The sequence below is a fragment of the Dermacentor silvarum genome, chromosome 11 (genome assembly GCF_013339745.2).
Source record: "Dermacentor silvarum isolate Dsil-2018 chromosome 11, BIME_Dsil_1.4, whole genome shotgun sequence".
Taxonomy (NCBI): Eukaryota; Metazoa; Arthropoda; class Arachnida; order Ixodida; family Ixodidae; genus Dermacentor; species Dermacentor silvarum.
Window position 1 is genome coordinate 52,151,137 of NC_051164.1, and position 27,558 is coordinate 52,178,694.

The 27,558-nt window shown below is 47.8% G+C and overlaps 1 protein-coding gene across 2 annotated transcripts in view; it reads left to right on the top strand.

The window, feature by feature from the left end:
• Positions 1 to 26,594, top strand: part of LOC119434089 (calcyphosin-like protein) — a 31,597-nt gene extending 5,003 nt beyond the window's left edge. The window contains exons 2-5 of one of the 2 annotated variants that reach the window (XM_049659419.1): positions 11,591 to 11,837; positions 17,057 to 17,240; positions 18,973 to 19,182; positions 26,260 to 26,594. In XM_049659419.1, the coding sequence (XP_049515376.1) occupies positions 11,591 to 11,837; positions 17,057 to 17,240; positions 18,973 to 19,182; positions 26,260 to 26,361 (743 nt within the window). In that variant the 3' untranslated portion in view covers positions 26,362 to 26,594. Of the gene's footprint in view, positions 1 to 11,252; positions 11,838 to 17,056; positions 17,241 to 18,972; positions 19,183 to 26,259 lie in introns of those variants that run through there. The other variant, XM_037701402.2, reaches the window with a different exon arrangement.
• The last annotated feature ends 964 nt before the right edge of the window (positions 26,595 to 27,558 follow it).

A 27,558-nucleotide genomic window follows, 5' to 3' on the forward strand; every position in this document is an offset into this window, starting at 1 on the left:
GCATTAGTAACAACTAAGCAGTTCGCAAATTGGGGGCTCTTCGGAATATACGCGGTCATGCATATCATATAATGTTTGTAAAGCTAACCTTGTGGGCCAGTGAACCTCTGCTATGCGTTTGCTACCAAACCAGATATGCGTGTTGTCTGCGGCGACGGCAGAGTTTTAAAAAAGTATTTTTTTTTCTATTTCGAATGGTCGCGGCAGATGGTGCCACTAGGCGCCCGTTTCTGCGTTGAGCTTGTGGGGTATTATTGTCTCACAGGAGACCGACCACCGCAGGTTCGAGCTTAGCGAGCCACAGGGCCGCGTCAGCTGCGCGCGAGCTCAGGCCGCGAGGGGCTACCGAGCGACGCACGCAAAAACACAGTATTGCCCTGAGTTAACGGGAACCGTTTATTGAATCCGTCGGCGTCAGCACTGCACAAACGCCCGGACGGCGGGGAACCAAAGGGGTCCCACACCAAGGGCAAAAATACAGGCATGGGCGCCTATAGCACGTCGCTGCGAGAGCGCAGGCTCAAGCTGAGAGACGCCGCTAGGAAAAGTCCCGGCGGCTATGCTACTTGCTCTGGCGGTAACCAACGGGCCAACTCGCGAGAGCTCGGGCAATCTCCTTCGGCAAGTGCGGCTCGGCGTGGTACGACCTTGCGCGAGCACTAGGCACCACTCTTCGGATTAGCGTCAGGAAAGGATGAGCACAAAGTACGCGATCCCCGCACGGGTAAATGCACCGTGCGCGAGCTCAAGTCCTAGTTACAAAGGTGTTGGCGGACAAGAGGAAAGCATGCGCGTACCCTGCGCTGTTCCCGGAGATAAGACATCCACGCTCAGCAGCTCACAGCCGAACGCAGTCGCGTAGTGACGTCAGAGCCCCGCCCCCCACCGTGAGTGGAGCGCCACCGCTGAAACCGGTTGGGAGCGGGCGGAGATAGGCGAGGGACGGCAGACAGGTGAAGCCCGCGCAATGGCGCCGGCGCATTCCTCAATCCCCACAAGCTTCGGCGTCGTCCCTCGGCGTAACCGAGCGAACGACCACAGCGAAGAATGAAAGCAAACGCGGAGCGCAGCGGGCCGTGAAAGACTGCGATAGCGAAGAGAGCGCGAGGGAAAAGCGGAGGAGGAGGGCATGGCGAAAGCGTGTGAAGAAAAGCGTACTGCCGCGCAAGGCGGGTGACGACCGCTACGAGATGGCGCCAGAGTAGCGCGCCGTCGTCTGTTCACCGATGGCATGCAGCGAGCGTACCCAACGAAACCATATATGGAAACAAAGCGCTGCATGAGCGGAGGTCTGTCTGCGGCGTCTGCTGTGAATTGCGCCTACGCGTCACCCACGCGCGACCTCTCGCAATGTCCCGATTAGCGAAGCAGTCGCGCCGCACTTCGCTCCGTTTGCAACGTGCCGTACGAGACAGATTTGAGGCAGATGCGCGTACGCATCTTCGCTCAAATTTCGTATTAGGGAGTATACCGTAATCATCGGTGAATTTTTCGGCACAATTTTTGGTGGAATTTGCCAGACTTGTGCGCCATTGATCTCCCGTATGAAGCCAAGAACAGCATAGGAGAAATGCTTTTCTTTGTATTTTTAATTGAGATGTAGAAATAAACAAGGGAAAGGAAAACAACATGATCTGATTATGAGGCACGCCGTAGTAGGGAACTCCGGATTAATTTTCACCACCTGTAGTTCCTTAGCGAGCACCTAAATCTAAGTACACAAGCGTTTTTGGCATTTCGCCCCCCCCCCCCACCCCCTCTTTAGATGCAGCCGCCGCGGCTGGGATCGAACCCTCGACCTCAGCAACGCAACGCCATATATCTAGCAAGTTACCATGGCGGGTAGGAAAGGGAAACGAAAGCTGACGAAAAGATAACTTGCCGCCGGTCGGTACCAAACGCACAACTTCTGCATTGCGCACTTCCATATATTAGAGAGTTTTAGAATAGAGGCCCCAAAGAAATAGCGTCGAAGACAGTGCGCATGCGCGAGACGCTAACTGTGTTTTGGTTTTGCGTCGGGCACGCTATTTCACTGATTTAGCGAGAGCCGCGAAAGCTGCCCCAAATGATTTGCGTCAACAAACATGGCGGCACCCATCGAAGCGATGGGTCTAACCTAGCACCAAACTGGGTTCGATTCGTGGTAACGCGTGAAGTTCGTAAGCTAGGAGGAGTAATTGCGGCTATTGCTTTCTCTCAACTAACGTGTGTAATGAAGATTGATTCATTAGACGCCGCTGATTCCGAATTCGATTGTCGATTTCATGGCTCCTAAGCTATAACACGGATTAACTTTGCTGGTGAAGGCACGTAAAGTCGGTTACTAAAAACTAAGCGCAACAAGTTGCTCGCTGCTAATATAATAACTGGTAAATTGTAATTAAACGCGAAAACACGAACGTATAAAATTACTCATATCACAAAATGGTATATTTTATATTAATAGTTAGAACGCCTTGACGCCGTAGTGGCGCTGCAAGCGCAAAACGCTATCCGCAAACGCAAAGCCTTGTTCTAAAACTCTTCACTCTTGCATGCCCCAACGCTAACTCCGCAAATCCCTTTGGGGCCCCAAACTTTAGAGGCCCCTATTATGAAACTCTCTATTGATGTTCTTTTCAAGGTACGCGGCTAAACACGTTTGTGAAAAAGCGAAATCACAAATTGCTGTTTTTACTGCCAAACAAAAATGCAACCCAGGGGGGTGTAAAGCTGTCTAGACAGGGTGTACTCTATAATAATAATAACAAAATTGTGTACACTCTGCTATTGTTGTATAAACCATGTGCACCCTTTATAGACGCTTCCGTCGATGTGACTTTACTCCGCCACATACCACTGCATGCACTGCTGGATCGAAGGGTGTACAACGTCCGCCAGTGGAACAGCAGAATGTTATTGAACGCGAGCATTGATTGCTCCGTGCTTGGGATGCGCGTATAAGAATGTCGTCTACTGGCTTATGAAGAAAGACAAAACAGGGGTGTGGTGCATATGCAGTTCTTGAAGCTGCGCTTTGGCAGAAAGCAAATCGAACCGAACCGGCCGAAGTACATCGCTGAGTCGACGGGTTCCGTCGCCTAACAGGGGGATCGACCTGTCAAGCTTTGTCGTAGGCATGCGTGCGTGAAGTAGGGGTTGGCGACGCTGTCTTGAAGTCGTCGCTAGCAGCTCGCCCTGATGGCAGTGGATTTTGACATCTGCTCAGGCCAAGATATTTTTTTTTCTATCGGTGAAGATAGACTACATTGTATTCTTAGTGGGAATACAAGTGTGAATCTAAGAGTGACCTGAGCCACAGATGTTACAAATAATAAAAAAAAAAGCTTTGAAATCCGTCGACGCGAAAATCGAAAATCGAATTTTATGGCTTCATATTCTCTTCTAATAAATCTACCTGTTACGACGAAATTAACGAATATGTATTGTTTTGAAACATTTCTTTGTCAGTTTAGACTGATTTTGCGTTTGTCTTTATAGTGTACTTTCCGTTCGTAAGCCAACCAGGAACTGTGATTAACTTTAATTTGCTTGTTGATTGGCAACCGGCTCCCTCGAATATATTGTCAGAAAGAGCGTTGCTTGTGCTCGACGATGAAAATATGACAGCGCGATGTGGGGTGTGTGGTTCTTCTGTGTATTTCGTCTGCGTGCTGGTCTTGCATAATTTGAAGTAAATAGGATGTTTTGTACCCCTGCGCTCTTTCTTTCCACGTTTCTGTCTCTCCCCTCTCTATTTTCGCAATACTTCCAGAAGCACAAACATATTCGGTATTGCATTGGAAACGCAAAGTTGGTGTTTTATGAATATTCCTATAGCTGGTCCGATTAGCAAATTTTCCTAATCAAACTTATTTCAAGCTTTGCCAAGGATTTTGATTTGATGGGGAGGGCCTTTTCGCCCTTGTATACACTGCTTGACGTGTTTCATATCGAAGTAGTCTTAACTGAATGGTCTTCTTTTAGGACGGAACGTTTTGAACACGGCTCTGCCGTCATGTAGGTAACGTCTTTCTGGACGTCGCTCGCGCATACGCGATGCCGTAAAGCTAGCGCTCGCGCACTTGGAATTTGGCGGGCACTCAAGCGGGAAATAGCGATTGAAAATCTATCTTAAAACGTCCTGTTACGTGAAAACCATCCCGCCTACTTCCTCTCCGTATACCGAAAGGTTAATGCACCGTACAACGTTGTAGAAAGCAAGTGAGACGTGTGTCGTGCGGGAGTGAATTTCACTTCAATGGGCGATCGAACCTGCTAATTGCGACCGCCCTCGTATTTTTCAAGCCTTTATCTCTCTTTCTCTCTACTTCTTCCCCCCTTTCCGTGCTTCAGTAGATGCTGAGAACTATAGGTGTTGTAACCTAGCTTCCGCGAACACCTTGGTAACGAATGGATTTCCCAGCTTTGCGGGGAGCGGGCCGGCCGGCCCGGCCCTCTTGCGAGAAAAATATCGATTACACGTCATTAAAATTTACTGCCGAGTCTGCGCCATTCAGCGCCACATGCTGTTCGTCTGTCCACGAACAGCGACAGATGATCGGCTGTGTTTTTCCCACTGCCGGCGCGTCGCGCGGCGTTTTGCGTCTATAGAATATATAGACAAAGTGTGCAAATATGGCCGTGTATATATACATCATGCACTCGCGCGCGTACTGCAATTAATGAACGGTGTACGCGCGAGTGTGTCGCGGATTGTTTGCACCTCACGTGCATGTGTCTCAGTCTAATGGACATGGTGCGTAGTAGTACGTTCGATACGTTGCGAACGCCGTTACGCATACACGCGTTGGCCAAAGTAAATAGCCATAGCTGCCATGGCACAAGACAAAGCCAAAAGAAGCCGCGTGCATGCACTCGTGATCGTTGCATGTGCGCATGGGGTGATGTCCGGCCCGTGCTGCAGAACCTGAGGTTACGCGATGTTTTTTTTTTTTTTTTTTTTTTTCGACACATTCGCGCGAAGAGCAAACGTGCGCGGTGCACGCGCCGGTGCAAGAAACATTCGCAAAGCGATGTGAATCGAACCATACGTATGCATCGAGGGATCCTCAATTGCTGCTGCCGATTGCGAGCACGTGCCCTATATAATACGCGGAGATCTCTCGTGGAGCAGATTTCGCCGGAAACAGTTTCCTCCTTTCTGTTTCTCTCTCTCTCTTTATGTTCCTTTCGTAATTATTTTGTTTTTTGCGCGTAAGACTTGGACGCTCTGTTTACGATTAGTACCCATAGTAACCGCCGGCCCCTCCGAAGGGCCGGACGGCGTACGTACAGTGAAACCTATCGACCGGCGAGGGTCGGGGTACCCCGCATGTACGACACCAAGATGCGGAGTTTTTGGAAACGGCTTTAGGTGGTGGTCTCTTTTATGTTTTAGCATACCGCGCCACACGTACAACGGTGGTGGTTTTTAGCGATATGTTGCCCGTTTGATGCTGTACAGTGTCGGGCCATTGCTCGTGGTCTGCGGTGTTCGAAGACGGTCAGGCACGCGTCACTGCAGCGGACACCTTTTCTGTCCGCTTTCTGTTTTTCGTCTGCACGGCGCGTGCCGTCTGCATCGTTTAGCGGCGTCGTCTGTTCATCGGCGTTACTGCAGCAGACGACGCGGAGCTGACATCTGTAGAGAAGCGGTCCTCATTGGTTTAAGGTAAGTTCTTTCAGTTATTTCACACTGCGGTAATGTTTATTGGCGCATTGATAAGGGAGCAGCACTATGGGACTCTTTATAATGCATAGAGCAGCCTATTTGTCGTCGGTAAATTGAACTGTCGTGAGAACCTTTAGCAGCTAATCAATGCGTGGTGATCTCAGAATCGAGATCGGAAAAGACGGAGCGGACAAACAGGGGCGTGAGTGTTTGGTTTATTTATTGGAACATCTATTTTTGTTTATAATAGGATCACGATCGCTCTTCGGAACATTCCGGTAGGATATCTGAGCACCGAGGCTCAGAGAGCAGTAAATATGCTTTTGTTCTTAATGAACGTTTCTTTATTCGTGTTTTGCACGCCTATACGTGTTTACTTGGTGGGCATGACACCGTCTAGGACAATCAATGAAAAACAAACGGCTCGTGTTCGAGTCGATTGTTTAACTACTAAAGGGTTGCCCTTCCGGCGCAACGCTCTGGAGGAATCAGAACTGAGCACAGAAATTGGCATCTATACGTTTGCGCGTTTCGAACTGCATCTTTTCCGGTGTAACTCACGTGAGTGTGTTTCGTTTCCGTGCGCTCGAGACATATGTTGCTTTTCTGGCAGCTGGTATTTTCTGATTTTGCGCAATTCATCTTTTTATCCATGAAATGCGAGCAGGTCTCAGTCTAGAGAACGACTTTCCGGATCATAGACGGGCACGATGTGTCTAGAGAACTTGCTATGTAATCTCAAATGCAATCGACTAAATAAAATGGAAGGGGGGAGAGGGGGAGCAGATTAAGTATGCATGCACAGTCCCGACGGGAAAAGATTAGCAAAAATGACTGGCGGCCGGAGCGGCAAAATCACGACAGGATTTCTGACGGCCACCCCTGCTTTGGAAACTGGAATGTGCTGCTCCGGCCACTAGTCATTTGTGCCGTGTGTCGTGATTTTGCCGCTCCGGCAAACAGTCACTGTTGCGAATCTTTTTCCGTTGGGACTGTACGTTCTCAAGAGCCACGCCGTTGCCGATGGTTTCATTCGTAGTGCTGTCACCATATAGGTTAAAGCGCTGTGACATACACAAGTTGCTTCGGGGTACCTGTAGGCAGTGCTTTCCTGAGCATTAACAGTTGCTCTGACTGAGCACCATTGCACACCGATGGAAGAGTTGTCGCAAAGTCGTGTGCAAGCAGCGAATTCACACATAAAGATGTCTTAGTTTGACTCGCAAAACACGTTCCCCAACGCAAGCAGCAAGGAACGCTAATTATGAGTGGGCGACCCCGACGAAGGTCTCCGGTTGAATAAAAGGTGCTGGCAATGTGCGCGCATATCCTTGAATAGCCGTTTAATGTTTACGACCCCTGGCTTAATTCTCAGAGTTTTGAGAAAAACAACAGTGGGATAACCCGACATGGGCTAAACATGCAAAAGTAGGCGGTCGAGATTTCATTCTCGAATGCACATTATACTCGATTCTCAAAGGTGTATTGGCACAAAATATTTCTGCAGTCAACAGTTATACTTAGTACCCATGCCGTGAGCGCCATGATATTCATTGGATATCTTTTGGACACCCGGTGCAAAAATATTGTCACGGGTCAACGCGAACAAGAGACAACACGTTGAACAAGACGGCGGAACAGCCTGTTAAGAATCACCAGAACAAAAGACGTCTTCTTCGTCTTCGAAATCCCTCTGTCCCACTACACGGAATACGTTAAAGCACATATCGTCATCGTAGTCTAAATGTCTACATAGAGCACGCGTCAATATACATATCACTGGAATGTACTGAGTTCGTCCATCGGACATACCTCGCTCGATCATTTGGCCGCACTTTCCCCATCCTGGGAACATCATGTGTGTCATCATCATCATCATGTGCGTCATCATCAGCATGCCCGTGACGGATATCATGGAGACACGCTGGCTACATTGAACGCAGATGTCAGGCCGTTTTGCAGTGTTCGCTGTAATGAATATTACGTTCGTAGCAGACGCTGAGTGACAGATGCAAAGGGGAGAACGTTCACAGCAAGGTCAGATACGTCACGTGTGGTCGTTCGCACAAGCACGCGCGCAAAGGGGCATTGTACTCCTAATTCTTTTAGGCCTTTGGTCATGCACAAGTTGCATTTCTAACTGAAGTTTTCAAAGTAAATTGTGTCAGATAATGCAAAATACGACGTAGGCACAAGCCACAGACATGATAGTTTCGGATTTAAATTTGAACAAATGAGATAACGTAATTCTGTCACGAGGCAACCGATAGACAGACGCCGCGAGAAAAGGTCAATGTGCAATATCCTTGGGACTTCCGTGGCATATGATATCCGAAATTTGACGTTCCGCGGATGTCATATTTGTATCCGTAAAGGTTCAGAGGTATTGGGACATAGTTTCGATTTCCCACGGACGAAGCGTTTTCACTGGGTATAGACTCAACGGAGCCTGACCAGCTTCTACGCCAAGAATAATTAACGACCTCCTTCATCATTACCACGGTGGTTTTTCGGTAAGTACGAAGAGCGCTGTGGCACGGCAGGTCGCGAGGGCAAACACAAGTGTGCTATAACGGACAGCATCGAATTCGGACGTGTTTGCGTTTTGAGCCAATCAGAGAAGACGTAGCCACACTGTGAGCCAATCACAGCTGGCAAGTTGGCGAATTCGACAATGTCTCGTCAGGGCTACGGACGCCAAAATCGCCGAACGATCTCAGAAATTGCTCGCCCTAGCCGGTCGTATAACTTGCGTTTCGGGTTATAGTTTAGAGGAAGGGAAAGTTATTTCAGTATTTATTGGCAATCAACGATAGCCAAGAGAGGTGCATAATTCTTACGAAAATTAAATTTAAGTGGTGACGTGCCCACTCACGGTCCTTGCCCTCGAACGGATAACTTTTTACTAGCCACCCTGTGGATGCCTGTCGTTACCGTTAGCACCGGAGTTCGCCATCTTGCGAATGTGCATTTAATCGAAGTGATTCGATTCTCTACCCGTCCTGCATCAAGCAGACCTGTAAAGAGTTGCTGTAACAAGGTACCAAGATTCGTATACACTGGACACCAATAAAGCCACAGCCACACCAACGAGGGTAACCGATTGGCCCATTAGCCAGCAAGCAAGCAAATGTTCATAGACCGCTGCGTGTATACGACAGCCTTCGGAGAACCCCGCGATCATCCCTACCGCCTTACAGTGGATAACCGCTTCCACGACAGGAACGGTCCTTCGACATCTGGCGGGAGTAGAGACAACTTTTTCTGCACACCCCTCCCAGAGCTCCGTCCACCACAAGAAATTCTACGGACCGCTCAAGTACTGATACGCAAGGCGCTGCCAATACACCACCAGTAATCAGCACGTGGCACAAGTGCACCATAGATCGCCCGAACTGTGGTTCTGGGATAGACATGACGCATCTATTATGGACATCACCATCAGCCTATATTTATGTCAACTGCAGGACGAAGGTCTCTTCCTGCGATGTCCAATTACCACTGTCTTGCGCTAGCTGATTCCAACATGTGCCTGCAAATTTCCCAGCTTTATCACACCAACTAGTTTTCTGCCGTGCTCCACTGCGCTTCGCTTCTCTTGGTATCCATTCTGTAACTCTAATGGTCCACCGGTTATCCATCCTACGCATTACATGGTCTGCCCAGCCCCATTCTTTCCTCTTAATGTCAACTTGAATATCGACTATCCCCGATGTTCCCGATAAATAGCGATGAAGTTAGAAGGGCCTTGCAAGACATGAATAGGGGAAATAATGCTGGAGAAGATGGAATAACAGTCGATTTAATCAAAGATCGAGGAGATATCATGTTTGAAAAGCTTGCGGCTCTTTATACGCAATGCCTCACGACTTCAAGTGTACCAGATAGCTGGAAGAACGCCAATATTATACTAATCCATAAGAAGAGAGGCGTTAAGGAATTGAAGAATTATAGACCCATTAGCTTGCTTTGAGTATTGTACTAAATATTCACCAAGATAATTTCCAATAGAATCAGGGCTACACTTGAGTTCAGCCGACCGAGAGAACAGGCTGGCTTCAGGAAGGGATATTCTACGATGGATCATATCCATGTCATCAATCAGGTAATCGAGAAATCTGCGGAATACAATCAACCTCTCTATATGGCTTTCATAGATTATGAAAAGGCATTTCATTCAGTAGAGATACCAACAGTCATAGAGGCATTGCGTAATCAGGGAGTACAGGAGGCATACGTGAATATCTTAGCAAATATCTACAAGGATTCCACAGCGACCTTGGTTCTCCACAAGAAAAGTAGAAAGTTACCTATCAAGAAAGGGGTCAGGCAAGGAGACACAATCTCTCCAATGCTATTCACTGCATGCTTAGAAGAATTTAAGTATTCAAGCTCTTATACTGGGAAGGCTTAGGAGTGAGGATCAACGGCGAATATCTCAGTAACCTTTGGTTTGCAGATGACATTGTGCTATTCATCAAGAATGGGGACGAATTACAACAAATGGTTGAGGACCTTAACCGAAAAAATGCAATAGTGGTGTTGAAGATGAATATGCAGAAGACAAAGATATGTTCAATAGCTTGGCAAGGGAACAAGAATTCAGGATCGCCAGTCAGTATCTAGAGTTTGTAAAGAAGTACGTTTATCTAGGTCAATTACTCACAGGGGACCCTGATCACGAGAAAGAAATTTACAGAAGAACAAAATTAGGCTGGGGTGCATACGGCAGGCATTGCCAAATCCTGACTGGGAGCTCACCACTGTCGTTGAAAAGAAAAGTGTACGATCATTGCATTCTACCGGTAGAAACTTGGAGGTTAACAAAGAAGCTCGAGAACAAGTCAAGGACCGCACAAAGAGCGATGGAACGAAAAATGTTAGGCCTAACGTTAAGAGAGAGGAAGAGAGCGGTGTGGATCAGGGAGAAAACTATGGACATACCAGGCGGCAATCAAAACCCGCTTACTCGGCCCTCTGGGAGTGACCTTTCATGAGGAGTGGACGATATCGACGCATCGGTCCAAGGCTGCCCTGCTGGTCCTTCAGACTTACGAGAAAGAAGACGGCGTCCTGTACTTAACCCCACACATCTTTCCTCTCTCCGACAAATATAGGTCGCGGGCCAGCCCTTATGATTAAAGTTTTGTACTACTACACCACCACTAGAGACTGTGCTCAACTCAGCTGCCTCAGTGTAAAGGCTCCGGCATTACAATAACTTTCATGAAGCAATTAAAAGAAATCGTTTTCCGCCGAGGATGATCGTAGAACCGTTTAGGAACTATTTTTGGACTCTGACACGCTGCTTCTGGGTGTAGCTACTTGCACTGCTGCTCAGGACAAGTTGGGACCCCTGCGTAATCCTAACATCCCGAGAAACGTCTCTCTCGGCTGTACGGTGCAGTTTCAGTTTCGAGGTAGTGTTCTTTTACCTTGGTTTAAATTTGTTGCCGCGTTTATGGGCAAATTGATCTGCCTTACACGTGACAGGAGGCGCCGAATCATTCAAAATGAACATTTCCTTGACATCAATAGTGCATTTGAAGATGAGGCCGGGTAAAAGGGGAGATTACCCTCCCCCCTTCCCATATCCCCTCCCTTCTGTCTGACACACCGGAAAAGAAAGACTGTAATGCGTGACGATTGAAAACATTTGTCTCTCGTACATACAATCTGTTCTCCAACAATCTTTTACGTATTATAAATCTTGCACAATGGTGATTACATCCACCTGTGGTCGTCGTGATCGCTGTTCGTTGCGTGAACAATCGTAGTTTCATTATACTTTTCGATGCTGTTTCCAGAGAGCGAAAGAACGTTGCTTCTCGCTCAAGCTTCCACACGAGCGCGTTGTGTGTCAAATACTTTGTTGTCACATAGGTATATCGGTTCCGGTCAAACGTGTTCAGTGAGTGTCCTTTTGTTTTGCAGTTATCCGTCTACGAAGGCGGTTCACGGACGCGTTCGAATACAATTTTTTTTTCTGCACCGCTTCTGGTCGGGTGACCAAACCGAGAAGACGACGAGCCATGCCTCGACCGGTGTCCGCCCAGACTAGGAACGAGAACGTCATGAAGCTCACGGCTGCCAGGCAACTGCACAACACGTCGGACGCCGTGGAGAAGCTGCGTCTCCTGTGCCTTCAGCGGGGCTCGGCCGGAATTCTGAGTCTCGGAAAGTAAGTCGGTCGATTCAGAGCAGCAGAAGACGTGGACAGCAGGGCTAGTTGGTCTGCATTCATTGTAATATTATTGTTATTATTAAGGCGAAAGCTTTAGATCTCTATGTTTCAGGGTCGCGTTGTGAGGTACAGAAAATATCACGTGACCCAAGGAAGGCCAGAAGCGAACCAAAGCATGTCCAGCAGCGTATAAGAGACGATCAATGATGATGTAGCAAAGTTAATCAAGGATTTATTAGTAATTGGATTAAGGCGGATTAAGGTGAATTATTATTATCATTATTATTTGGTTTGAAAACACATATAAACTTGGAAGGAAAGGGAGAACGAGGAGCAGGCTGGCAACTGCCACGCCAAGGGGCACAATGCCTGCTTACTCTTCATAAAGGAGGAGACAGAAACGTAGAAATGGAAGATAGCAAGAAGAGGAGGAAAGAGGAAAAAAGAGCAAGATGGTTAATCTCAAAGAATAAAAGCCGACAGATCCCACGCCCTGTGGGAATCGATGTTATGCGAAGCAGTGTGCGGGGAGCCTACTAAGTTAACGAAAGAGCCATGAGAGCACCAAGACGTAGGTGGCTGTTTCATGACCTACATGACATGCATGTCATGACAGTCATGCCATGAGTCCTCAGGAATCCCTTTAGTTACGCCTAAGAGACCTTAAGGGTCATGCTCATGACCCTTAAGGTCATGAGCATCAAGAAGGACTAGATTTGATCTTAGCCAAAAGGCCGAGAAGCGATCGATCATCAACCTTTAGCCTTTCCCTTCCCTTAGTACCACATCCGAACCCGTTTGAGCGGTTTTTGTGTTAATCTTTTTTCGCTTAGTCATTGTCATTTTTGCGGAGTCATGCTCATGTCTATGACTTCTACCATCATCCTTTAGTGTTACCTTCACGCAGTGCCACGCACGAACCAATTCTTGTGGTTTTTGAGTGTTAATATTTTTTCGCTTACGTTTTTGCTGGGCAATGCTCATGACTATGACTTCTACAATAACCTTTAGTGTTTTGATGTATAGGGAGGACGAAGATGAAGTTTCTGCGAGCCAGAACGCTACTTCTCTATCTCTGCTGTTTTCGCTTGATTTCTCTGTAAATCTCCGGGTAGCCGTCATGAATTGTTGAACGGATGCAAGGTGACGTCCCCGCGCCTCTGCTGGGGATGGCGACTTCAGCGGCGGCTGTGTCTAGGAAGCGGGCCGGCCTCCAGAGCGACACCGACAGCGACGGTACCAGTGTCTACTCGCTCAGCAGTGAGGACTTCTCCGATGAAGACTTTCAGCTTGTGAGGATCCGCAAGGCGAAACGAAGAAACACCAGGGCTTACCTGTCTTCAAGCACGTCGACTGCAGGACCAACTCGGAATAGCGCAGTCAGTACAATTATATTTATACCAGAACTCGCTACCGACAACCTGAGGCGACTCAACAGACAGTCTGTCTCGGTGTTTCTCGAAGCGGGGGCGCCAAATCAAGTCACGGATGTCAGAGTCAACACACGAAAAAATGTCTTGGCTATTGACGTCGTACATGAGACGGCACGGATCACTTTGAGCAAACTTACGGAACTTGGCCGCATGAAGGTCCGCTCGTGCATTCCTCTGACAGTGATACCACTACTGGTGTCATCAGCGACGTGGACGTCTCAATCTCCAGCGCCGACTTGCCGATTTTAATTAAGCGAGCCGTTGATGGCAGCTGCCATCACTCATGTGTCTCGACTCGGCACATCCCGCTGTGTGAAGGTGGTTTTCAAGGGCGAATCTCTTCCCTCACACGTCAAGGTGGGCCACTTTAGACACCCCGTGCGTCCATTTATTCAAAGAACACTCCAATGCCGCAACTGCCTGAGGCGGGGACACGTGAGCGCTGTGTGCGAGAACACGAGAGTTTGCTCGCGTTGCGCACAGCCCCACGCTGCAGACTCCTGTGTAGCCACGGTGCTCAAATGCCCCAATTGCATTGGGTCCCATGATGCTACCTCAAAGGACTGCCCTAAAATGAGGAAAGAAAGGGCGGTCTTGAACCAGATGGCAAGAGACCGTTCGTCTCGTCGGGAAGCTGTTGCAGCCATTAGAAAGCGACGCTCTCGACGCCATCGGACTTCAAAGAACGAATATTCCTCTATGAAGAGCGCGGCACATCCGACAACTCCTCCTTCTCTGCCCCCTAGGCCTGGCGGAGTTGAGTCTAACTCTCACAAGGTCGTGCCGGAGAACACTAATACTGAAGCCTGGCCCGCGATACCAAAGCTACAGCCGCCGCCACAGCAGAAGCCACAACTGAAGCCACAGCCGAAGCCACAGCCATGGCCACAGCCGACGTCACAGCCGATGCCACAGCCGACGCCACAGTTGAAGCCACAGCCGACGCCATAGTTGAAGCCACAGCCGGCGCCACAGTTGACGCCACAGCCGAGGACACAGTCGGAGACACAACCGATGCCACAGCCGGCACCAGTCACATCAAAGGTTACAGTGCACCGCGGTAGAGTCCACAATGCCGAATCCCGATAAATTGCCCGAAGAAGACCGGCAAGTGGTTGTGATGCTTCGGTCCCTTATAAATACCCTTCGTATACTCTTAAGTAAGCTGCATACTCCGTCAGCGCGAAGTGCAGTGCAAGTACTGGATGCTCTTAATCCAGTGCTTGCAAGCCTAGAGTAAGCCCCATGGCTCACCCGCAGCCTTCTATTCACGCAACGATCACTGGCCCTTGGTTCATGTCAGATGTCTTCAACGCACATCACCAGCTATGGGACTTGACTTTGGTGTCATGGTGCTTCGCTGCACACACAATGTTCACTCTCTTCCTCTTTTCCTCTTTTTATTCCCCCTTTCCCTTACCCCTTGTGTAGGGTAGCAAACCGGACGTTCGTCGGGTTTACCTCCCTGCCTTTCCTTTCTTCGCTTTATCTCTCGCTCTCTTTAGTGTTTTCTTCACTTAGTACCCACGTCCGAACCCATTTGAGTGGTTTTTGAGTGTACAACTTTTTCGCTGAGTCATTGTCATTTTTGCTGATTCATGCTCATGACTATGATTTCTACCATCGTCCTTTAGTGTTCCCTTCACTTAGTGCCCACGGCCGAACCCATTCCAGTGGTTTCTGAGTGTTAATATTTTTTTTGCTGGGTCATTGTCATGACCTACATGACGCGCATGTCATTTATGTCATGACCTATCACTCATGGAGTCTGGCTGTGCCTCGGTATCAGATTATCTACCTGGGCACATTTATTGACAGTGCATCGTAATTCGTGACTGAAGCTATGGTAACCATCTTTTTTCCGCAGTACTTTCAACAAATTCAGCAATCTTTTTGAAGATATGTAACAATACAATTTATAAAGCATATTTTTGATTAAGAGGAGGAGTGTGGGCTGAATTGTCCCACCTGTGTCGGGCTGTATTTACACGAGTGAAGCCGCTTATTTGGGTTTGCTTTATGAGGGCCAGGGTACACACAGATTTTTGCACAATCCTGTGCCAAAATCTCGCCGCTCACTGGCGGAATAAGACGTGAATTAATGTACGTACGTTTGAAATGTAATAAAAAAACTCATGCGCACTCAAACTCAACTCAAACAAGAATCCAAGAATCCTAGGGAATTCTGGTGTGTTAGAGACAGCAATGTAATTTATGTAGTATATAACAAATATAAGTGCCTACGGAGAATTAAAACATTCAAACGCGAGAGTGGGAAAGGAAAAGATCAGGCGTCTTTCGAGGTGTCCCGTATAATCCAACTGCTGTTGCCTAATGTTGGCATCACCTCAATACTTTTGCCTATTTGTGGTCTATGCCACAAGCTGTCTGTTAGTGTGCTGAAGCACGCTTTACAGTAATACATAAAAAAAAAAAAGAGTTGTGTTTTTAACTTTCACCTATCTGTTATCATGCGACAAAAAGTATAAATTCCAAGATACGTGCATTTATGAATTTTATTTTGAGTGCGCTCTAGCACACACCGTCAAAACATATAACGTCAAGGCGATATGGTGCGAAAAAGGGCTTCATTTGTCCTAATCAACGATTAAATTTTACTCCTTAAGGAGACACTACAGGGAAAAATTATTTCTTCTCTATCAGTAGATTACCCTTATATTATTTATTTGGTTTGTACACATATAACACAGGGACACGAAGGAAATAGGGAGGGAGCAAGCTGACAACTGCCACCGAGAGGGACACAACGCCTGCCTACTCTTTCAGGAGGAGGGAACAGAGGAAATGAAAACATGAGGAAAAAAAAAAAGTAAATGAAATGACGGAGACAGAGACAGAACAAAACAAAATAAAAATAATGTCTATAAACGGGAGACCAAGTCAGTGTCCTTCAGAAAAGATAGCAGGGCTCGATGAGCCTGGTCACGTCGGGAAGCGCACCCCCTTGGAAGATTACCCTTCCACAATACCGAAAACACCACTCTTACCGCGAGAAGCCGCTTGGTAAGGGAGAAAGAAAAAAAGAACACAGAGGCGAGTGGCGACGCCACCTTCAAGTTCCCACACCAGCTCACCGTGACGTCATGGATTTTGACAGCGTCTTCTAGGTCCCAGTTAATTTTTTAGTGGTTAATATTGACTACATTGTGTTCTAAATAAGCCCAAAACTGAATGTGGCAAGTTTCGCAAATATTTGCTTAGCCAACGTGGCCCAAATACGAAGAAGTACTTTAGAAGTCGTGACGTCACACTGAAGTGCTGACGGGGTTACCACGCTAAATTAAAAAAAAAATTAACATTGAGCTTAATTTTCTCTTCTAATAATTGACCTATTGCAGTGTAATTAATGACAGCAGAGTTTTCGAAGAATACTTTATCAGTCTAAGCTGATTTATTTTATTGTTTTGCTTTAGTGTCCCTTTAATGGTGAGGGCGTAGATATATGACAAACCAAGGTGCAAACGTTTTCACCCTTTTCTGCACAAAAAAAAAAAGCATTGTCGGCCCGTACATTATTTCGGAGACGATGGTGACCAGGCTTATACGCTTTCGCTTTGCGTGCTGCCTGCACGGGCCTGCATCGCGATAAGGCCGGCAAGTTGTCTTGTCGCATGCACGCCCCTTGGCGCTCGTTTTGCCAGCACGTCTCGAACCCATACAGCTGTAGGCAGCAGTGCTGGTGCCAATTCGCAGCCTGACTGCTCGACCACTTCACACAAGTGCGATTCATGCTGTATACGTGCTTATCTTATCTTGTTTCAGAGTGTTCCGTCGGATGGACGATAACGGCAGCGGCGACCTGTCTCGCGACGAGTTTATCAAAGGATTGGACGACTCCGGCATGGCGCCCTTTCTCGAAGCCGAGGACTATGACAAGCTGTTCGAGCTGTTCGACGCGGACAACTCCGGGGCAATCAAGTTCGACGAATTCATCCGCACTATCAGAGTAAGGCTGTCGCTGACATGAACAAGCGAGAGAAAGCTCTGTTCTATTCGCGGTTAACTCACGGTCACATAGCTGCAGCCTTAACGGACCTGAACGTTTGTCCTCCCTCGCGTTCTCCTAATCTCATTTATTTGCCATCTATCATTCGGAGAGGCGAAAACGCGCGTGGCGGGTCGGGGACAGACGCGGGCCTCGTTTTTCCAAGAAACTCGTCGCTTGAGAAGAAGTATAGGAGTGCGCCGACAACTTACTTTCGCTTTACATAGTTTGCATTTGGTACAATAGAGGACGCCTGCTAGGGCGACTCAGCGCAGCGTAATAGCAAGCCAAGATAGCATGCCAAGATAACCCAACAAGAATCCTAGGGAACGACCACCTTCCAGAAGTGCTGTGACTCAAAGCGGATGGAAGCGTCAACTGGTCAGCAATCGAGATAAGAAAGAAGAGTTTGCAGTACGGGTAAAAAAAAAGCAGGAAATATATTGATAGAACCGGAGCCGTTATAGGCACAAGTAACTACAATGTAGAGAGATGTTTTAATGAAGATATGATAGAGCACGGAGAGGTAGGCAAAATGCAAGACTACTATACATGTATAATATCTGATTAGCTCAAGCAGGCTATAGTGACTATGCCGCTGCCCCGTTTTGAAGGGTATATCAAAGAAACCATCATCATTAACAAAAAACATGGTAATGATGGGCAGTACGTGCATGTAACTGAACTTGGTCCTTCGGGCTTTAGACAGCTTTGCGGCTTTTGCAAATTGGTCCTTTGCAACGAAGTATTGCTATATACGTAAGTGCGACGATTCGCAGTGGTTATGCATGTGTTATATAATTTCATTCCCACATCATGCCGCGTGGTATCCCCTGGAAGAAAAAACAGCACATTATGTCAGTGTTCGCAGTGAAAGTAATACATATTGAGAAGGCGCAGTATAAACCTTTCTGTATTGGGTGAGTATCACCTCTCTTTTTTGTAGTTGTTTTATGGGCGTGTAAGATGCGCAGATGTGTAATATGTGCTTAGTGTAAGATGTGCTCGACTTAAGAAAAACACACCGGCGCATAAAGAATCATGTTGTCGCATAGTTTGAAACTTGCGAAAACAAATCCCTTCGGTCACTAAAGCAGTAACTGCTGCATGGTTGTTGTGCGGCTTGCCGTATAAATCCATTTATCCGGCGGCATTCTACTTTGTTCCCACTGCAGTCAGGTCTTCTTTAGAAACGGCCTGTCAGTTCATGTCTACACCCCGCGGTAACTAGATGCATGACATGTTAACGTGCACGGGTTTTGACACTGTCACATTGTTCGACAAGTTTAACGCAGATGTTAATTTTCATGAACAATTGAATAGGACTAGTCAGGTGCCTATAAGACGCATTGACATCTCTACACATACTGTCCATTAATGAAAAAGATCAGGGGACGCAACCTTAGATGGGTTCTTTTGCTCCTGTTGTATTCCTTTCCTATCATCCATTGAACTCGGCGATAAAGATTGCTCAGCGTCGTGGGAGCCAACGATGAATGACAAAAAAAATAGGAATATGAAAAGCTTCTGTGCAAGATACTTCCCCGAAGGAAATCAAGCCTCGCTCGAATTCTTAACACGTGCTTCGGCCTCTCACTCAGAAACGTTTAGTTATCTTTTCGATAGTTAGCCACGAGCTGCTCAAGGGTGAGCCCATTCTTATAATGCGTTTCACCGTTTGTCGCTACCGCAGCCCAAAATGAGTCCCAGCCGAGAGGCGTTGGTGACCAAGGCATTCCAGAAGCTGGACCGTTCGGGCGACGGCCAGGTGACATTCGAGGACCTCAAGAGTGTCTACAACGTGCGGAACCACCCCGAGTACCTGAATGGACAGAAGACGGAGCGAGAGCTGTTGAACAAGTTCCTGGCTACTTTTGAACAAGGGGGTGTCGTCGACGGCGTTGTGAGTGCTTCTGACCTGTTCTTCATTTACTTCGAGGGGCTTCTTTTGTGTTGTTAGGCAAGAAAAAAAATTAGGGGCAGCTTCACACTAGTGGTGCGAAGACTGGGCAAACAGCGAAGCTAGCGACCCCTCTAGCTTTATCTTGGTTCGGCCAAGTTTTTGCGAGGTTATGCTTCGAAACTCGGCCACGTTTTGCACAAGATCACCCCGGAATCATCGACAGCCCAAGGAGCAACGAACACTTCGGTCATTAAGTATCTGGACGCTCAAACGCTTTTGCTCGGTTTCGCGGGCTCGTAACTCCGGATCTTCTGCGAATCGCCGACGTTTCGCCGCCGCGATACTCGGGATCGAACCGAAGTCGTCTCACTCGAGTAGCGGCGTGGCGGCTTTCGCGCCGCGCTTCCGCTTCTTCAGGAGTGACGCTCTTCTTGGGCCGCCCCATCTTCGCGGCGATGTGCTCGGCGTGGAGACGGCGGGGCTTTTGTGTCGCTGCGTCGGCCACTCGGAGCTATATATCTCGTGGGTCGGCGCAGTGACGTCTCGGCTTAGCTCCGCCTCTGCGCACCGCGGCAACCACTCCGCACGGCGCGGTGACGTCATGGCTCGGCAAAGCTAAGGCGAAGCGACGCGGCGCGCGCGATGACGTCACGGCTCACGCAGCTGTGGTGAGGCTCGGCGCGGTTGGCGCAGCTGGGTGAAGTGTTTCTAGGCGACGCATGGTGACGTCATCGCCAGGCGGCGGTTTTGCGGCTTTCACACGACGGACCATCCTCGAGCTTAAACAGCTTCGCTAGTTCACAGGGGTATGTGCCATTGCGCTTGGACCCTTTCCGCATAACTCCAGGATCGGTCCACATTTCGGGCGTGCGCCACTGGACTACCTCCAGCTTAAACAGCTTCGCTGTTAAAAAGTGGCATGAACTATTGGAGGTAAATGTCTAAGTTAGCGATAACTTTTTTGGTGTAACGTGCCATGACGTTTAGAGGCACCGCCAGAATCGCGTGATTGAGGATTGGCTCCGAGCCGCCGGCTCGGCGCATGCGCTCAGTGCCTACAAGGCCGGCACTGTCTCAACTCCGCATGACAGCATCGCTCGCGCCACCTCCCTGTATACCCTTCTCTTCCTTTTAGCGCTTACTCCTCCTTAACTAGATTGAGCATTACGTCAGCGCTCACGCATACCAATCCAAGTACTTTCCTCGCTACTTCCCACTCCGTTTAGGCTCTCTGCTAGAACCCGAGGCCAGACAGATAATCGAAACCCCGGAGAAGCAGGCAAAGGAAGCTGTCGCTTAAAAAAAAACAACTTTAGCGTAACTATTGAAAACTCTCAGCAGAATTACATGAAGAACATGCACCAGCTGAGAGCAAACCCTAAGGGCATCTGACGTCGCAAGCACTGAGATGCAATGTGCAGCAGTGAAAAGGGCTGGCGTCTTCGTTCGCGCAGCTAGATTCTGCGTATATCATAAATAATAGGCCTTAAATCTTTGTCACAAGAAATGTGAACGAATAAACAGCACCTGCGCATCTTAATACGGCATCAACACAATGCAAATGACATAAACACTATGTGAAGTGCTTATGTAAATGCACTGGGCACGTGCCCTCCCCTCCCCCCACCTCCTTTCCGAAATTTCTGTGTGGTCTCCCTGAGCACCCCTCCCTCCCTGACTCTCCTCGTCCCCTGCAAATTGCGTGCCCCCCCCCCCCCCCCAAAAAAAAAAAAATTCTAGCTACGCCACTGCCGGACATCGATTAACACCAGAGCGTACGTGAAGTATCCTAAGAATGCTAATCAAAGTAAAACTACTTTTCTTTGCTTAAACACAGATACGAGGACGTAACGTCGTGTCATTGGTTACTACGTTGATGCCGCCTCCGGAGATTTTCATGTGATCTCGCGGTACTCAAATCACACCTCACGGTTGCTCTTCGTCATCTGTGACGGCACCATGGTCTAGAGGAGATTAGTGTCAATTTTCTGGATAGCTGACAGCAAGAATACGGTTAAAACACGGACATGCACGTTTCGCATGGATCTGACTCCAAACCACGGATTAATCATTTACGTAATCACTGCCGAGTTATTTTCAAAAATTATTGAAGGCTAGTGACAGAAAAAAGGGGAAGGACAGGAGGTTAACCTGCAGGGAAAATACGGTTTGCTACCCTACACTGGGGGGAGAGAGAGGAGGAGGTAAAGAGATAGGAAAGTAGAGAGAGAGAGAAAGAGAGCACAGGGACACAATCACAGCTGGTCACTATCACCGCATTATCACCGCACAGTACCATTTGTGGCACTGCAAACACCAGTTCAAGCTACAACCGCTTGTGCAGGTCTGTGACCTAAAAAAATTGGTCTCCAATCCACGCTGCGAATGTCGGTGGACAGTGAAGCTGTAAGCGACACCTAGAACGATTAGCCATTGCGATGTAGCTTGAAATTATTCAAATAGCGACATTCACGTGCACTTTACCTATTTATTAATCTAAGACGTTTCAACGGCCTGCGACTCGGCTTGCTTGCCGCTACTTCGTGGACCTACAAGGAGTGGAGCAGAGACAGGAGAAATGCACTTAACCACACTTTCACCGCACTTCGTATGCGCGCTCCTCTTTAGGAGTCCGCACTATACGCGGCCTTCCCATAGCACTGTCAGTACACAAATCAGTTGCTAGGTGGGTTCTTCATTTACATACGAAAGTGCAGTTACGTCACTCCCTGCTTCGTACGCTATACAGTTACCGCTTCCCGGCAACTGCAGCTTATACAACCACAATCTTTACCGGGAACCGCTTGCGGTGAACGGTATCTGCGAGGGCGAACTTTCTGGTTCTCTTTTTTCTCCCGCACGGCCGGCGCCGACACTGCCGCGGATGCGTGGAGGCGAGCGCCATCTGCTGGTGCTGAAAGGAACCCAGCGGCGCGTGCCTCCCGCTGATTGGTTCAGCTTTTTGCGGGTAGAGGTATACAGATCCGCTGTAAAACTACAACAGTGTCCTCGTCACCCTGAGCTGCGATGGCTTGTGAGGTCGGCAGTCTAAAATGATTTCCTATGTTAACGATTTCCTCGCTACTGAAGGCGATGCATGCAGTATAACTTGCCAAGGGTTCCCAGGTGGTTCAAATATAATCCGAATGGAAGCTGCGAAACTGGCTACAAATTATTTAGTTGTAGCAATTTTCTTGTAACCTCACTGATAAACGCCAGTAGCCTCTCATTTTATCTTCCTCAGGTCGGATGTGCCAGTTTCCTGCCTTAATTACTAAAGTAGACCCTGCCGCTAATGTTTGCAGTAGTTGAAAGTTCATCGTGGTTCGGCGAACATGGGTAAGGTACACAACACACGAATTTCCTTGAACTTTAACCTTTCGGCTTCAGACGACTCTGCGGCTTTGCAAATTGGTTATTTTCAACAATATATTTCATCATAAGTGCAACAACCCTTAATGGCTAGGAATGTGGATAGAGGTCAATTGCGTTGCCGCGTTAAAACAAAATTGCGAGTGCTTGGAAGCTTAGAAAGATGTGTGAGGCTATACTGTTAACATGTTAATATATATATATCGTTATTATGTGATAGCGTCGCAAGAACGTTTGAAGCCCCCAAGCACGATTCTCAGACAAATCCCACGTACACAAACCGTCTTTCCCGTGACAGTGGAACGATCGCGGCGCCAAAGTCTCCCCTAGTAGTTTTTGTAGGAAACTCTACATTATCAAGATCCTCCGTTTCGTCCAGCAGGTCATCCGCTGCCTCGATAATCGCGTCCTTATAAGCTGCGCTCTTAGCAGCGCGCGTTGTCGAACCCTGCGGTACGTTACGTTAAAACATGCACGCGTACCACACCGCGGCTTGCGAGTGCTTTCGTGGCTTATAGCCATTCACGGATCTTACTAAGTTGTGGCTGGCTGCGCTATACTCTGGCGATGCACTATCCGCACACTTTGAACCTTCGATCGCACGAGCTGCATAATTTAGATGCTAGACAGACGCAGCCTGTGGGCGCGCGGAATGGCCCGTTTCAGAGAACGATGACCCGGACGGCACTTTCTCGCGCTTTTCGGCTATTAAAGGGTCGACGACGCCAGAATATGCCTGCTTATCGAAGCACTTCCCTTGTCTTTCTCTTTGGCATTGAACAAAGTTTATCAATTAAAGGCATAAAATGAAGAATAGTAATACGTTCGCTATCGTATTGTGATGTAGTCACCAGTTGAATCGTCTTGAGCATGGGAAAAGAATGAAGAGAGATTGACGACGTCGGGGCGGTCGTATCTTTTATTTTTAAACTGTAAATTCAGCGTGGTTTATTGATACAGAAATTCTCGAGGCGCCTTTTACGACTATATAACCAAAGCTATAATACGTTGAGAACTTGAGTCCAATAAATGCTTTCGTTGTACCGATGCACAGTGCGTCAAAAAAAAAAAAAAAACAATGCACGCAAGTTTCATACCGGTTATTCACTCGAACAACAACAACAAAAAACTTTTTCACTCTTTCGAGCTTATCTTGTTCCCAAAAAGTAATCGTTATCTGTCGTCTATGCATTTCTTTTGATTTCTGATCGCGAACGGCATGCGCGTTATAAGCGTGACGTAGCATTCTTGACAGGAAAGTAACGAGCGCAGAGTTTTCAAGAAAGGAAACGTAATCAAGACAGATGACGATTATTGTTTGGGGGGGGGGGGGGGGAAGATACAGTCTCAAGGGTGTAAACGTTATTTAAAGCCTTGGTGTGACAAAGTTACTCCCTAAAAGAGGGTGTACAATTTTTCGTAGTGTACACGTCACAAAAGAGATCATTATCATGATCATAGCCATCACACCATATTTTTATTCCACTCTAGGACGAAAGCCGTGTCCCATCGATGTACGAGGGGGCACCCAAAGTAACCGGAATTATTAAAAAAAGCGCTATATATATTGCCACGAGACAGTGAAGGGGCTGCTACTGTCGGCACTTCACTGGTCATCGTGGAGCAACCAAGACGGCGACCGCTTCGAAGTTCCGTGCTTGGTTGACGGAACCGGCACGTTGACAGGTTTACCCAGCACTTGCACTAAAAGATGTTACGGGGATAACGTTTATTTAGGGAGTATTGCTATATACAAGGTTTGGACAAGCAGCGGAGACGGATGCATGGCTGTCGCGCGCCTCTGGCTACTTCGTCGCCGTCGTCTTCGTCCGACCGACAGTAGCAGCCCCTTCACTGTCTCGTGGCACTCCCCGTAAATATATATATATATATATATATATATATATATATATATAATAACGTTATCACTTTAGAAGTACTCTCCATTACACTTAATACATTTCTTTAATCTGCGATTCCATTCTTCGAAACATCTTAAAAACTCGTCTGTTTTGATGGCTGTTAGCTCCTTTCTCATTTTTTCCTTCACCTCTTCTACGTCGTGCAATCCAATCCCTTGCCCCTCGCCTCTTACTCACTCGACCTCGCTCCGTGCGACTTATTTTTATTTTTTTGTTACCTCGAATGAAGAAGAACAAGAAAGCACTGTAATTTCACGATGTAGAAGAGGTGAATGGAAAAAAACGAGAAAGTAGCTAACAGCTATCAAAACACACCTGTTTTAAAAAGGTTTCGAAGGATGCAATCGCAGATTAAACAAATGTATTAACTGTAATAACTTCTAAGTAAGCACTTTTAAAGTGATAAGGTTTTTTGTAAAAATAAATAAATACATAGCTTTTTAAAATAATTCCGGTCACTTTTGGGTACTCCCTCGTAGATTTGCCCCTTTCTTGTGACAGCCGACACCATCCAGAAACGTATTGCTGGACTATAGTTGGTTTGTCATGGCTTGCAAATGTCACCAGAGAACACGGGGGACACGAACCTTGTGATCGTCCCCTTGTCTCCACTCTGGTCCTTTGTGTTCTCTGGCACCGATTGCAATCCTCCAGGTTGCCAGCAATGATATCATCCTACGTCCGCGAATTTCCTAATTCCATCACACCACCTAATTTTCTTCCATCCTCGACTGCGCCCTCCGTCCTCTGGGCCCCCATTCTGTAAATCTAATAGACCATTGGTTATATATACGCCCTACGCATTACATGACCTGCCCAGCTCCATTTTCTCCCCTTTATAGTCAACTAGAATATCGGTTACCCCGTGGTTGCTTAGTGGCTATGGTGTTGGGCTGCTAAGCACGAGGTCCCGGGATCGAATCCCGGCCACGGCGGCCGCATTTCGAGAAATAGGGCCGAAATGCGAAAACACCCGTGTACTTCGATTTAGGTGCGCGTTAAAGAACCCCAGGTGGTTCAAATTATTCCGGAGTCCCCCACTATGGCGTGCCTCATAATCAGATCGTGGTTTTAGCACGTCGTCGTCATCATCATCATCATCATCATTATCAGCCTATATTTTATGTCCACTGCAGGACGAAGGCCTCTCCCTGCGATCTCCTATTACCCCTGTCTTGCGCTAGCTGATTCCAACTTGCGCCTGCGAATTTCCTAACTTCGTCACGCCACCTTGTTTTCTGCCGTCCCCGACTGCGCTTCCCTTTTCTTGGTATCCATTCTGCAACTCTAATTGTCCACCGGTTATCAATCCTACGCATTTTGGCACGTAAAACCCCATATTTTTTTTAAATTCTCGACGCAATTGGCTCTCTCCCGCAGCTTGCGCAAAAGGATGCTGATTCAATCCCGATCAGGCTCGATCGCGATCGAAAAGTGCGCCGTGTGACACCCGTAAGTTTGGACGACTGTTACTGTGCTAGAACGGAGCAAGTAAAGAAGATGCACTGAAATCAGTCATGTGACATTGCCGATAGCATCGCTGAGGTTCCAGTGCGGAAAAAAAAATCAAGTTTGACCTTCATTTTTCTCTTCTGTTTAACAACCAATTGACCTCAAAAGCAGCGCAAATAGTCTTGAAAAAGTACTTTATCGGTTAAATTTGGTTTAGTGTTACATTTCAGCGTTCATTTAACGTAAGTTGAGACACGCGATAACGCTGAAATGGTTTCACCGAAACATGCTGACTTTTGCACTGAACGTCTTCAAACGTTTCCGCTTTCAGGTGACCAAGGACGAGTTCTTCGACTACTACTCGGGCGTGAGTGCTTCCATCGACGAAGACGCCTACTTTGACCTGATGATGAGAACCTGTTGGAAGCTATAGCCTCGACTGCACACCACGTACACCCGTGCAACTATGCTTTCCTCCTCATTTCCACGTCTTTTTTTTTTTTTTTTTTCACGTTGGTTCACCGACTGCTCCCCGCGAGATGACTACATTGACTGGGCACAGATAACGCTTCGATGTGTCGCCAGGGCCAAATGATTAAAGTGATTAAAACGAACACTAATTCTGCAGTAACGTCGCTTGACGTGGCTTAATGTTGACACTGTATACTGAATAGACTAATGATTTACGGGCATCATTTGAACGGTTTCTTCAAAATTTATGTTGTAATGCACTTCGTACGCAACAGACGCAGCGCAAGGCCTACGTTGCTACGCGCCACGGTCTGTCAGCAGCTATGGCATTAGCGGCCGAGCACCCAGATCACGTGTTCCATTCGCGACACCGGCGGGTGCATTGCGATCGGAGGAGGAGGAGGAAAAAACTTTATTAAATAGGTAAATGGTTTACCGGCAGGTCTGGGTGGGCAGCCTTTCCCGCAGCGAAACAACCTTGATGTGCCGCTTGCGGCTGGGAATGGCGTTCAGCAACGCTTACTCATATCGTCTGGGAATGACCGAGAGCCCGGTGTGCGACTCCTGTAGATGTGACGAAACCACCGAGCACCTATGGTGTACCTGTCCTCGCTACGACGTACAACGCCTCTCTCTCAGGACAACTTTAAACGGACTGGACTCGAGACCGTTCTCTGAGTCAAAGATACTCGGACCGTGGCTACACACGTCACTGGCACAAAAAGCGATGCGTGCATTAGTACAGTATTTGAAGTGCACCTGTTTAAGAGACCGCTTATAGTGTCCCTGTACATCGTCCCACGTGTGCTAAGTACTCACTCTCTCCCTATTTTCCTCTTTCTATTCCCCCTTTCTCCTACCTCTAGTGTAGGGTAGCAAACCGGACGCTCTTCTGGTTGACCTCCCTGCCTTTCCTCACCTTGCTCTCTCTCTGGGTGGGGCCCTCAGTCCAGGGCTCCAGTGGCCTTAGCGGATCGCTGAGCTTGGCCCAGGAGGGCCAGTTGGTTCTCCCGGTCCTCGCTTGCGAGCAGTGCCTCCACTGCCGAATGAAGTCTGTCACCCTTAGAAGGGGAGAGTTCTCGGCCTAAATGTCTCTCGGCCTAGTCATACAGTCCCACGTTATGTGAGCCAGCGTGGGCTTTGCTCCATACCACGGGCA